We start from the raw sequence: 13,541 nt of genomic DNA on the forward strand, positions 1-13,541 counted from the left end.
TAAAATATTCCTTCTAAAAATTAATTAACTAATTAAGCAAATAATAGGAAAAGTATTTTGAAAAGACTTTAGCAGGGCATTTTACGACAGTGGTTTCCAAAATTGGCTGAACATTATACTTACCTAGAAAACTGGCTTTCAGAGAAGGCAATGGCACCCCACTCCAGTACTCTTGCCTGGAAAATCCCATGGGCGGAGGAGCCTGGTAGGCTGCAGTTCATGGGGTCACTAAGAGTCAGACATGACTGAGCGACTTCACTTTCACTTTTCACTTTCATGCATTGGAGAAGGAAATGGCAACCCACTCCAGCATTCTTGCCTGGAGAATCCCAGGGACAGGGGAGCCTGGTGGGCTGCCATCTATGGGGTCGCACAGAGTCGGACACGACTGAAGCGACTTAGCAGCAGCAGCAGAAAACTGGCTTTAATGCAGTCTTGGACCCCATGCACAGAGATTCTGATTGAGCAATCACATACTGGACCCAAGAATTTTTTTTTTCAAGTTTCCTAAGAAATTGAGAGGGTCAACCGCATTTGGAAAGTCACTGGCATAAAATGTCAGATCCAGCTGTCTTATGGACAAGAGAGGGAATCAAGTGACTGGAGAAGTGTCACTGGCTGTCACCTTGTCAGCAATTATGTACTAAGCCTCCCTCAAGCACAGAGGATGGAAAGGGGTGTATGATGCAGCCTCTTGCTGGGTCACAGGAGCTGCACTGGGGGACGTGGAGCATACACACTTGGAGGCCAACAGCACACACAGAGCATTGTGCTGGGTCCAACAGAGGTGGCTGGTCTTTAGGTGACTCAGTGACTTCCATGTGTTAGGGGAGCCATCATGGAGAAAATGGGCTTATTATATATATGCTGGACCTTGAGGACAATTTAGGTCTTAGGGAAATGGGAAAGGGACAAGGGTATTCCGGAGATGACCATCACGACAAGCAGAGGCTTAGAGTCAGGAATGTTTTATGCGGGTTCAAGAATTCTCAAGAGGATTCTATGTTGGAGAATTCTGAACAGTCTCCTTGGAGAGGGTGGATAGGAGGTCAAGTATTTTGGACCCCAGGCTGTGGGGTATAGGGAGCTGTTGGACACAGAGATAAATGGAGGATGGGAAACCGGAGCGTGGGGACTGTTGGAGGCTCTTTCGAGGGACCAGATATGAACTGCTGTGAGCCTCAGAGTGCAGCTTAGAGGGGGAGCTGGAGGAGGAGGGACCCCTTCTGCCACTGCCTACCAAATGGCACCATCGGCCAGGACAGGCTTGGGTCAGGCAGAAGAGCGGGAGAGTGTGGCTGAGATCTTAGCAATGCAGTGTGCAGCCAGGCATTGATACATACAAATCAAACATTCTTTGCAACAGTGGGAGGATCTGGCCTTGTTTCTTTCTCAGAAAACATCCCAGATCATTGGTGCAAGGAGTAGATTAGCAATTCCGAGCTCTAAATCCTATTTCTAACACTGATTTACTGTGACATTTGAAAAAAGTTGTTGCTTTTGGTTGCTAAGTTTCCACAACCAAGAGTGCAGAGCGGTGCGATAGATCCGGCCTGTGAGCCTGGTTTAAGAAGTAATCACTCAAAACAGCAGTAAGTGAACCGCTTTAGAATAACAGGATGTTCCGATCTGCTCAAGATTTTCTTGGTAACATCCGCAGCTTGGTTTACAAGTCAACAGAGGCATGTGTGTTTCATAACTTAGTGCCTCTGAAAACACATCCGTGTATTCTCAGTCCCTTCTCTCCCCAGGCACGAATTCTGGAATTGAGGAGACACCTGGGCTGCTGACATTTGAAGCAAAGCAGCTTGACTTCTGCCCTCACCCTACTCCTGAATGATTCTCCTGTCCCAGCTCCACCATTCTTTTCTAGGCACTCAGCTCTTCAAAGTCTTTCTTGATTCCTCTCACTGCCCAGATCTGATGTTTTCTCAGGTTGTGAAGGCTCTAGTTCTGTGGGGGGCAGAACCAATAAGGACTTTAGAAATCTCATGGCCAGTGAATAATATGGATTAAAAATCTGTCCATATTCCCTGAGGTCAAGATCCATGTCTTATGCACGACTATACTCCCAGCTCCAGACACAGCGCCTGACTCACAGGAGGTACTCAGTAATCTTTGTTTGAAGGCAGAGGAGGAGAGGAGGAGATACATAATTTGTAATACTTCTCGAGGAGGTACAGATTTTTAATAGAAAATAATATATACAAGAAACAATGAACTAGACTCTTCCATACTAAAGAAAGGCGTCCACTATGAAAATACTATTCTCCAAGCTAGGCTTCAACAGTACATGAACCGAGAACTTCCAGATGTTCAAGCTGGATTTAGAAAAGGCAGAGGAACCAGAGATAAATTGTCAACATCCATTGAATCATAGAAAAAGCAAGAGAATTTCAGAAAAAAACATTTACTTCTGCTTCATTGACTATGGCAAAGCCTTTGACTGTGTGGATTACAGCAAGCTGTGGAGAATTCTAAAAGAGATGGGAATACCAGACTACCTTACCTGCCTACTGAGAAATCTGTATGCAGGTCAAGAAGCAGCAGTTAGAACCAGACATGGAACATTGGACTGGATCCAAATTGGGAAAGAGTGTGTCAAGTCTGTATATTGTCACCTTGCTTATTTAACTTACATGCAGAATACATCATGTGAAATGCCAGATTGGATGAAGCACAGGCTGGAATCAAGATTGCAGGGAGAAATATCAATAAACTCACATATGCAGATGACACCGCCCTTATGGAAGAAAGTGAAAAGGAACTAAAGAGCCTCTTGATGAAAGTTAAGAGGAGAGTGAAAAAAAAAAAAAAGGCTTAAAATTCAACATTCAAAAAACTAAGATCAAGGCATCCAGTCCCATCACTTCATGGCAAATAGATGAGGAAATATTGGAAAGAGTGACAGACTTTATTTTGGGGGACTCCAAAATCACTACAGATAGTGACTAGCCATGAAATTAAAAGACGCTTGCTCCTTGGAAGAAAAGCTATGAGAAACCTATGAGAGTTGGACCATAAAGAAAGCTGAACACCAAAGAACTGTTGCTTTTAAACTGTGGTGTTGAAGAAGACACTTGAAAGTCCCTTGGACTGCAAGGAGATCCAACCAGTCCATCCTAAAGGAAATCAGTCCTGTATTTTCATTGGAAGGACTCATGCTGAAGCTGAAGCTCCAATACTTTGGCCACCTGATGTGAAGAACTGACTCATTGGAAAAGACCCTGATGCTGGGAAAGATTGAAGGCGAGAGAAGGGGACAACAGAGGATGAGATGGTTGGATGGCATCACCGACTGAATGGACATGAGTTTGGGTAAACTTCGGGAGTTGGTGATGGACAGGGAGGCCTGGCATGCTGCAGTCCATGAGGTTGCAAAGAGTCGGACATGACTGAGTGGCTGAACTGATGAAAATACTCACATTACATACATTAAAAAAAAAAAAAAAAAAAACAAGATTGCACCTGACAAGTTTCAGTGACTTCCCCGGGGTCCCACCAAGTATACAATCCATTCTTTGTGTCACTCTGCCTTTTGAAACTCTACCTCCCCAAACAGAGCGCCAAGGCCACTTATTCACTCTCATGAAGATATTTGTATTGAGTGAAGGGAGCCAGCAACCACCCTTCCCCTGGATCTCCTCTCCATGGCGGGCGGGGGACGGGGGGCTGCCACCATCTCTAGCACCACCATCTAAGGCCTCAAGCCACAGGCCACACAGAAGCAGGAGTGGAGGATGAGGCCTGTGTTGGAAATGCCTGTGTGTCCTGACAAAGGTGAAGCACGTATCCCAGTATTTCTGAAATGAGAGGGTATGGGTGCTTTCCAGCTCTGGATGGCCCTCCAAGCCCCCAGTGGTTCCCAGGGGCTGGTTGTACTTCACCAGGAGTATGAAGGACCTATGTGCATACTCAGTTACTCAGTCACGTCTGACTCTTTGCCCCCGCATGGACTGTAGTCTGCCAGGCTTCTCTGTATATGGGATTTTTAGGGAAGAATACTGGAGTGGGTTGCCATTTCTTACTTCAGGGATCTTCCCAACCCAGGGATTGAACCCGCATCTCCTGCACTGGGAGACAGATGCTTGACCACTGCGCCACCTGCAGTATGGAAGACGTAAGAGGATACATGATATTAATGAATTTCAATGGTTCTGCAAGGGATGGCAAAAAAAGTGATCTGGGAAGCAAGAGGCCCGAATTCCCATCTTCCCTTGGCTACTGTCTCCCTGTGTGACCTGGCAAGTCAGACGATGCTCCCAGAGGTCCCTGCCCTTCCTTCATAAGCTCTATTCTTATGCTGGCATCCCAGAGATAATCTAGCCTCAGTAACTCAGAAGGGGACATCCAGCCCAAGAAGCTGGCTCTCTCTCAAGTGTACACACACACACTCTCTCTTTCCCTCTCCCCCTGGGAAAATGCATTAATTCTTCTTCCTTGGGACACATGACACCCTCAAGCTCGTGGGACAGGTATTTTTGTGCACAGGTACTTCCCCTGATGGGCCAGGGCTCCAGGAAACAAGATCTCCCTTTCAGCTTTCCTCCTGAAAGCCTGGGGCCCAGAGAGAACTCAATACACGGGACCCAGAATGAGAGAGTGGAAGAGCAAACTGGGAACCAGCTAGCGCAGGGCTGTTCCCCGCCATGTGGTCTGGCAGAAAATCCTTGTTCCTTTTTGATGGGTGGCATGCCAGAGCAAGTGTGAGAACCAGACTCGTAAGTGTCAGCCTCCAAAATGAGCAGAGACAGCACCTGGAAGGCTGGGACCGAGAACGTTGAAGAGTCTGAGTGATTCTCCACGCTTGCACAGCCGAACTGAAAATTCATTTTCTCCCCTATTCCACTCCAAAGGGCTTCCTTACAGAAGCCAGATTCACTGTGAAAGAGCTCTGTGGCCCTTATTAGCCCTGGAATTGCTCTGTATTGACTACCCCCCGCCCCTGCCTCCCCTGCCAACCCTGTTCTTGGTTTCATTTTGCCTGGAGAGGAGACCAAGTCAGGAGATGGTAAATTACTCTGTGAGTGGGAACTTGTGGGGCAGAGGGATCTCCCAGTAATGACTCTGGCCTTGAATGTCCAGCCCACCCCTACTCTCCAGTGCCAGAGCCAAAGATCCCTAGCATCAGGGCACAAGAGCCCAGCCCTAGCCACACTGATCCTGGCCAGGGCTGGCTCCAGGCCCCCAAGGCTGGCCATCAGCCCCTCCTCTTCCAGCGGTAACTGAAGTCAATTACACAGATAATAGGATGGGTGCAGAGGCCTTTGTCATCACATACATTATTCTAATAGAAATGCATACAGTGGCCCAAGCTTTGTGACAGTCCATTTTGGAAGACTTTTGCAGAGCAAATCAAGTGCACAGTGAGAAACCGGAGAAGCATTTTTCCTCAGCAGCACCTCCCCTTCCTATCCTAAGCAGACAGAGCCCAGATGAGCCCCAGCTGCAGAGAGGGAGGTGGCGCGCTCTGTCTTCCAAGCACACTAAGTGCTCTACTGAGGAATCCAAGACACTGTGCCATCCATTAAACGCCTGTTACCCAGCCCGGCCATTCTTTCTAGTCTCCCTGCAAAGCCTCCCTACTCCCTCAGTCCACATTCAGACACACACCTTTTTGTCAGCTACTTAGAATCATTAAGGGAACTTAATTAGGTTTCTCAGTCCCTCAGGCTGGCAGGGTAGCAAATAAGGCATTATATCCACTGTCCATTAACAGTCTGATGCCTGAGCAGGATTGTGTGTTTTCTGAGCTCTGTGTGAGTTGCCTGCGCATCGCCCAGGCAGAGATTGGCCCCATATGTTTGGGAGGCAACAAGTACCAAGGCCGCCCCTCTAAACCTGGCCCTCTACCCCAATGGCTAGCCTCCCAGAAACCTCCAACCCCCAGGTCAGTTTTCAACAGGGCTCTCTGTAAAGCTAAGAAGGATGGAGTCAGGGGATGTGTTCTTTATGCAAAGCCATGCTCCAACCAAGATCTCTAGCCAAGCGTGTTTTAGCAACAGGCTCCAAACGCCACTGGCTGGAAAAAGGCAGCATCACCCAGGCCATCAAAAGTGTCTTCTTTGGAGAAAGAGAAAGAGCTGAGCAGGTGTGGACCATGGAGGGGCAAGGAATGAGATCCCCACTGTGGAGGGCTGGACAGAGGGTCTCAGCTGCCATGTTCTGAAATGGCACAGCTCCGTAAAGGAGCTGGACGAGCACCAGGGAGCTGCCTCTTCTTTCTCCCTGACCAAGGTGCCCATGGAGAGGGAAAGCAAGGCTTGGCCAACCATGAGGCTCTGCTTCCTTTCCCCACGCAGAGCAAAGGCTTTGGGGCAGCAGAGTGACCTGTGCACATGTTAGAACCACCCAGCCCCTGCCATCTGGGCAGTAATGTGGCATGGGCCTTGTTCACCTCAGACCCAGGGCAGGCTGCCTAATATGTGCAAAACCCAAGAACCAAGACCTTGGCTGGCTGTGCAAAGTGAGTTAGGGTCTGTACTTTGCGGGGGCTCAACAGTGAAGAGTAGGTTAGACCAGAAAGACTCTGAGAGCCTTGAGGACTCCCACCATCTCTAGCAAGGAAAGCGAGCAGAGCCAGGAGCAGACTCTTCTTCACTTGTTGCTGTTTAGTCGCTAAGTCGTGTCCAACTCTTTGTGACCCCCTGGACTGCAGCACCCCAGGCTTCCCTGTCCTTCACTATCTCCCGGAGTTTGCTCAAACTAGCGTCTGTCGAGTCAGTGATGCCATCCAGCTATCTCATCCTCTGTCATCCCCTTCTCCTCCTGCCTTCAATCTTTCCCAGCATCAGGGTCAGTCAGCTCTTTGCATCAGGTGGCCAAAGTATTGGAGCTTCAGCAGCAGTCCTTCCAATGAATATTCAGAGTTGATTTCCTTTAGGATTGACTGGTTTGATCTCCTTGCTGTCTGAGGGACCATCAAGAGTCTTCTTTGGGAAAGACACACAATCTGATGCCATCCGAAGTAGAGAAGCCTGAATCTGGGTGGCCCTGATGGCCACCTGATCTCTTGGCCATTTCCCCCACCAACAAGAAGCTCCCAGACTGGGTCTTCTGTCCCGTCCTGCCCCATCATCAACATCCCCAGATCCCTTTCCCAGACTGTCTTGCTTTACCCCTGCCCTCCTTTGCTTCCCAGCATGGCCCACATTTGTCCCACCCATCCCTTCCCTGAGTTTCTAGAGTCTGGAGCATTGGGGAAGAACTGGCAACATGGCCTCCTGGGTGGACAGAGGCAGCATCACATGTTTACATCTGATTTGGCATCTGATTGAGTCTTCCCTGATTGTTATGAGTGTTCCTGACTCAAAATATGTGCAATTCTCAGTGTCAGTCAAACTCTTTTAAACAGCAGCTGCCACTGCCGTTGCCTTGCAGAGCACTTTAGAAACTCTTCTATTTAGAAACCGTTCGAGCACCAGCTTGCATCCTGCCATCCATGCTAAGAGGCCCAGGGGCTGGTTGAGAACTTTGCAGCTCTCAGTCACTCAGTCATAAGAAAGAAGGCAGGAGAGGGGCAGGGAGAGCAGAGGGGCAAGAGGAGATGTGCATTTAGGGCAAGGGCTCAGTTAGGGGTAACAGGGATTCTGGCCCTCGCCCCCATGCTCCACAGGTACCGGATGTCACTTGCTGGGGCACCCAAGGCCCTCCCGGCAGGTACTCCCATGATGCAACTCAACAGTGAAACCAGTGCCTGACCTGGCCCCTTGGCCTCTGGAGGTGAGACTAGGAGACAACAGCCAGAGTGGAGGATTGGGAAGGTGGACAGAGGACCCCTTCTCCACTGCTGTGCAGGAGCATCAGGCAGCTTGGCCTCCCTGCTCTTCCACCTGGGAGCAGGGTTCTTTCTGGTCAGCCTCTCCAAGTAGACCGAAGTACCTGTTTTCCTCCTGCCTCAGAGCTGTGTCTCCTTCACCTCTGGAACTGCAAGACTGCACTATTAGAGCACGTGCTTGTCACTTGAGAATCCTGGATCTGGCTGTGTCGGAGGGTTACACAGGCTCCAGTCCAGAGTCCATCTATACACCATGTCCTCTGGGGAGATCCAGGGAAACCATAGCTCTGACCTCACCAAGACTCTTGGAGAAACCCGATGCAGGGGTATGAGACCTATGGGCCTCTCACCATCTTTTCCTCCTTCCACAGCCCTCACACTGGAGCTCGGGGGGCCCTCTCCCGCTCTGACCCACCCCTGGTCCAGCTCCTCTCCTGTAGACCCCCTCCGCTCACTGCTCTCCATCCCCAGGTCTGCATGTTTGAGTCCTTTGTTTCCTTCAGAACCAACCTGAGGACTACCTCCTCTGTGATGTGCTTGCACCCCCCAGCCTGGTGGGATGCCTCCTTCCTCTGAGCTCTCAGGGCACCTTACCTGCAGCTCTCACGTGGTATCCACCTCCTTCTAACTGATTCTACACCTGTGGTCTCTCCACTGGGAGAGAATTTGAAGGCAGCATTCCTGTCTGATTTCTTTTAAAATCCCTTAGAGATCTAAAGTAGGACCCAGTGGATAGACATGAGAGGTCTATGCAAAATGAAAATCCTTTCAGTGGGTGCTTTTCAAGGCCATAATGAAAGATGCCTCTCAGGGGCAAGTGCCAGGTGCCAACAGCTGACCAGGCAAGTCAGCTGGGTTCATGTGCTGCCCACACCTCATGCACAGTCATCCAGCCCAGGGGTCCGAGAACAGGCTTTGGGGATCCTCCACTGGGCATGCGTCTTTCCACACTCAGCCAACCACCAACCCTCTTCACATATCTATCCTAATGGGGCTTGTGACCCTATCATGGGCAGTGTGGCCTGAGGGCACTGTAGGGTTGGCCATGAGTGCAACAGACTTGGTCATTTCCTCTTTAGAACTGACCAGATTGAGACCATCCAAGTGTGACTTTCATTTTTTTTTTAAGATTTAAAATGTTTTATTTATTATTATTATTTTTTTAAATTTTAAAATCTTTAATTCTTACATGCGTTCCCAAACATGAACCCCCCTCCCACCTCCCTCCCCATAACATCTCTCTGGGTCATCCCCATGCACCAGCTCCAAGCATGCTGTATGCTGCGTCAGACATAGACTGGCGATTCGATTCTTACATGATAGTATACATGTTACAATGCCATTCTCCCAAATCATCCCACCCTCTCCCTCTCCCTCTGAGTCCAAAAGTCCATTATACACATCTGTGTCTCTTTCCCTGTCTTGCATACAGGGTCGTCATTGCCATCTTCCTAAATTCCATATATATGTGTTAGTATACTGTATTGGTGTTTTTCTTTCTGGCTTACTTCACTCTGTATAATCGGCTCCAGTTTCATCCATCTCATCAGAACTGATTCAAATGAATTCTTTTTAACGGCTGAGTAATACTCCATTGTGTATATGTACCACAGCTTTCTTATCCATTCATCTGCTGATGGACATCTAGGTTGTTTCCATGTCCTAGCTATTATAAACAGTGCTGCGATGAACATTGGGGTACATGTGTCTCTTTCAATTCTGGTTTCCTCGGTGTGTATGCCCAGCAGTGGGATTGCTGGGTCATAAGGTAGTTCTATTTGCAATTTTTTAAGGAATCTCCACACTGTTCTCCATAGTGGCTGTACTAGTTTGCATTCCCACCAACAGTGTAGGAGGGTTCCCTTTTCTCCACACCCTCTCCAGCATTTATTGCTTGCAGATGTTTGGATTGCAGCCATTCTGACTGGTGTGAAGTGGTACCTCATTGTGGTTTTGATTTGCATTTCTCTAATAATGAGTGATGTTGAGCATCTTTTCATGTGTTTGTTAGCCATCCGTATGTCTTCTTTGGAGAAATGTCTATTTAGTTCTTTGGCCCATTTTTTGATTGGGTCGTTTATTTTTCTGGAATTGAACTGTAGGGTTGGCCATGAGTGCAACAGACTTGGTCATTTCCTCTTTAGAACTGACCAGATTGAGACCATCCAAGTGTGACTTTCAAATAAGAAGGACTGTTGGTGAGTGAGCAGATTTCACCTGACAGATGAAGGCATAGATGGAGTTACTGTGTACAAATGCATATTTAGATAGAAGTTTGCCTTTGATTTCAAGTCTTTCTCCCACCAGAGACAGTAATTCTTCTCTGACCCCAGCATCTAACCCTTCTGCATATGGAGAAGATGTCATCTGCTCATGGGCACAAGGGCGGGGGTTGGGGGGTTTCTACCCCTGTGGCCATTCACTCACTGACTGACTACTCTGCTTTAAATCTCTATAGATTTGCCTACTTTAAATGTTTCATATAAATGGAAAAATGTACATGGATAGGGTCATGAGGTCTTTAATTACTGTCTGGCCTCTTAAACGTAGTATGGAGCTTTTGAGACCCATCTGTCTTGTAGCCTATAACTACGTGCTCAGTCACTCCAGTTGTGTCCAGCTCTGAGATTCCAGGCACTGTAGCCCCCCGGGCTCTTCTGTCCATGGATTTCTCCAGGCAAGAATACCGGAGTGAGTTGCCATGCCCTCCTCCAGGGGATCTTCCTGACTCAGGGATTGAACCCATGTCTTCTGCATCTCCGGCATTGCAGGCAGATTCTTTATGACTGAGCCACCGAGAAATCCCCGCCTAGAACTACACCCAGTCCTTTATATCAGGGATAGCTTTGCATTGTATGTGGTTCATCCAGTCACCAACTGATGGGCACTGGTTGTCTCTCTTGATATTTTAACATCCACACCAGAGGCCATGCATGTTTCTGCAGGTCCTCTAGGACTGACTTTCTGAAAGGTGGGAGAGTTTTTTAAGTTCTGAGGAAATTCACTTTACAGCAGGTCAGGCCTGGCTGACTGAAGTCTTCCAGGAGCATGACTTCCAAGGAAACGAATGAAAGGTATTTTCCATTTATCAGACTCTATAGCCTTCCCTGGCCACAGTCCCAGGATCTGACCCTCCGAGGGTGTGAAAGAAATGGAAAGAAGCAGTATCTCATGGGTTTACTGTTAACACTTACAGTCCACTCTGTACTGCTTACAAACACCCCCAAATATCATAGTCAAATCACTTAATATTTAGCAATCAGTCAGGCACTGCACAGACCAACCCCAGTCATTTCTGATACTGAACAAGCCCCAGGTTTCCAGAGACCCCGCTTTGTGTGAGGAGTTAACCCTTAGGTTGCTGGATAATGAGGAATCAGGGGAGGCAGGGGCAGATCAGGCTACCTGAGGTAACCAATAAGCGCAGGACACATGGGGGACAGAGGCCTTTCTCAGTGGGCACAGTAGCATCTCAGTAGCTTAATAATGGCTTCAGCTCTGCCTGTGAGTACCAGAAGATATGGAGCCCAGCCCTCCCATCCACCCTGTCCACACAGAAAGCACAACGAGTCTCCTCAGACTATCGGGGAGTCCTGGTCTCAGGCCCCAAGCCCCACATTTCATTAACCTATGGAGCCGTCCCTCAGAGAGGGAAGTGCTCTTTGCTGGAAAAGTAGGGAGACACTTACAACTCCCCCTCACTGCCTCCCTGGGATTAGGCGAGCTGGGTCTTGACAATTAAATTGGGCAGGATGTTGAATCCTAAGACACGACACACCCCTATCGTCCCTCACGTGTTTTCTTGACACACGTACAGGTTCTGGCTACAGATTGTCGCATGGTGGGGACAAGGATCCAGAGCCGTGGTGGCCTTCGACAATATCTCCGTCAGCCTGGACTGCTATCTCACCAGTGAGCGCTCCCTGTCCCCGGCACTTGTCCCCCAGCCCAGACTATCCCAGCCGCACCGTCCCTCCCCAACCCAAGCCCTGGCCTCTCCCACCTTCCCTGGGGTGTACTCCTCCCTGTCCCTTAAGCCAAGCCTCCCTTAACTCAGCCCATGGGCTCTTCTCTACTCTACAGTCAGCGGGGAGGACAAGATTCCACAGAACACAGCACCCAAGTCAAGAAATCTGTTTGAGAGAAACCTGAACAATGAGCTGAAACCCTGGGTGAACCCATCGAAAGAAACCCCCATCTTTGACCCTACAGGTAAGAGTTCAATTCACATATCTGAGTGAAGTAATTTTTTGTTGCAAAAAGTAGAAAACAATATATATGCTGTGATTGGGGTGGAGAGCTGCGTTTAAAGAATAAAATTGTCAACCTTTAGGAAGAACATCACCTACACCCTGGTTAGTGGGCTCTAACAGGAAGCTGTTTCTCTGGGAAAATAAAGTTTCTGGAAGTTGTGCAAAGGAGCAACTGTCCTCCATGCTGGGGAAATACCCAGGCCCCAACGCAAAAGGGAGAAGCAAGCTGGTATCTGTTTCTCAACTCAGTCCTTCAAAACCACTCCACACTTACTGAACAAAGCAAACTTTCCATTGATTTCTCCTCATAAAGAGGGTTGGGCCCAAGGTCAAGGATATCTGTTGCACAAAGGCAGACTAGCTCGTCAGTGGTGAAACCCCCAAAGCTTCAGGTTCAATGAATTTCCCCAAAGCTTGGCTCCCCTTTGAAGCTGTTCAGTTCAGCCTCCCATGGGCTGGAAGACCTCTCATAGGCCCTTGCTGCCTCAAACACAGGGGTCTTCAGCATCTGGCCCTAAACCATGGATGTGACTTCTCAGGTGTTCTGTACCAGGAGGAAGTCTCTTGGAATGAGTCTGCAAACCCAGTACGAGGTTGGTCAGAGATTATTAGATCTGTGAGAAGATTATTAGAAGATTATTAGATCAGCCCCAGAGAAGCTGATGAAGGCCACTCGGCCCAACACTAGCAGGTCGAGGGGATCACCCAGGGGATGCTGGTGCATGGAGGTGTGAGGCTCCGTCCAGCATGAGTAACTCGGACAGGCAGGGGTACAGCCACAGTCCACCCATACTCTCTTTCCTGTAAAAGGTAATTCTGTATTAAGATAGCAAGAGATAAATGATAGTCTCTAATTTCTGCTTTTAATGTGAAATCTTTGTTGAGTGCAAAGTACAGAAAAAGAAAGTAAAGGCTATGTCTTTTCACTAAATTCACTGACCCTCAACTTATTAAACAAATATTATTAGCTTTGCTTTGTCTTTGAAGAAAGAAACCCTTTCCTTTCCTCCCCCTGAAATGATGTCTCAGGATTAACTCTCATCCCTTCAGTTCCCACCGGATCTAATCCAGCCGCGAAACCAGAGGAAAGAGTTTGCTACTTTTCCCATCACCTTCCCTCTTTCCTCCCTTCATCTGAGCTAGAACCTCAAAAAATCTGGTCTTTTTTTTTCATGCAACAGGGAACCTGGTCTCCTAAACCATGATCTCTACTTCCCCCTCTGCCCTGTGGTTTGCAAAAACATCTAACATGATGGGGGCAGCTTTCTATTAATCATTCAACACCCTCCCCACCCCTCATCCCAGCAACTCACCTGCATAGCCCTTGGTTAACCACTGCCTCCCTGTGATAAATACAGGACATGCCCAGCAAACATGACTGCGAGCCCCACTTCTTATCACCACCAGCCCTGATTACATAGCAGGGGCTCCAGAAACACTTATTGATTGACTGTAGGCGATTGATGCTTGAGCACAATCCTCCAATGTCAGCAGCGGCTTCCTCGCAGCCA

General features: G+C 48.4%; 1 protein-coding gene across 1 annotated transcript in view; it reads left to right on the plus strand.

Annotated features, from left to right (window-relative positions):
* ALK (anaplastic lymphoma receptor tyrosine kinase) overlaps nt 1-13,541 on the plus strand; it is a 728,920-nt gene that overhangs the window by 640,636 nt on the left and 74,743 nt on the right. Inside the window, exons 10-11 of the mRNA XM_018055482.1 lie at nt 11,595-11,689; nt 11,861-11,989. Coding sequence (XP_017910971.1) covers nt 11,595-11,689; nt 11,861-11,989 — 224 coding nt within the window. The remainder of the gene's footprint in view (nt 1-11,594; nt 11,690-11,860; nt 11,990-13,541) is intronic.

The sequence above is a fragment of the Capra hircus genome, chromosome 11 (genome assembly GCF_001704415.2).
Source record: "Capra hircus breed San Clemente chromosome 11, ASM170441v1, whole genome shotgun sequence".
Taxonomy (NCBI): Eukaryota; Metazoa; Chordata; class Mammalia; order Artiodactyla; family Bovidae; genus Capra; species Capra hircus.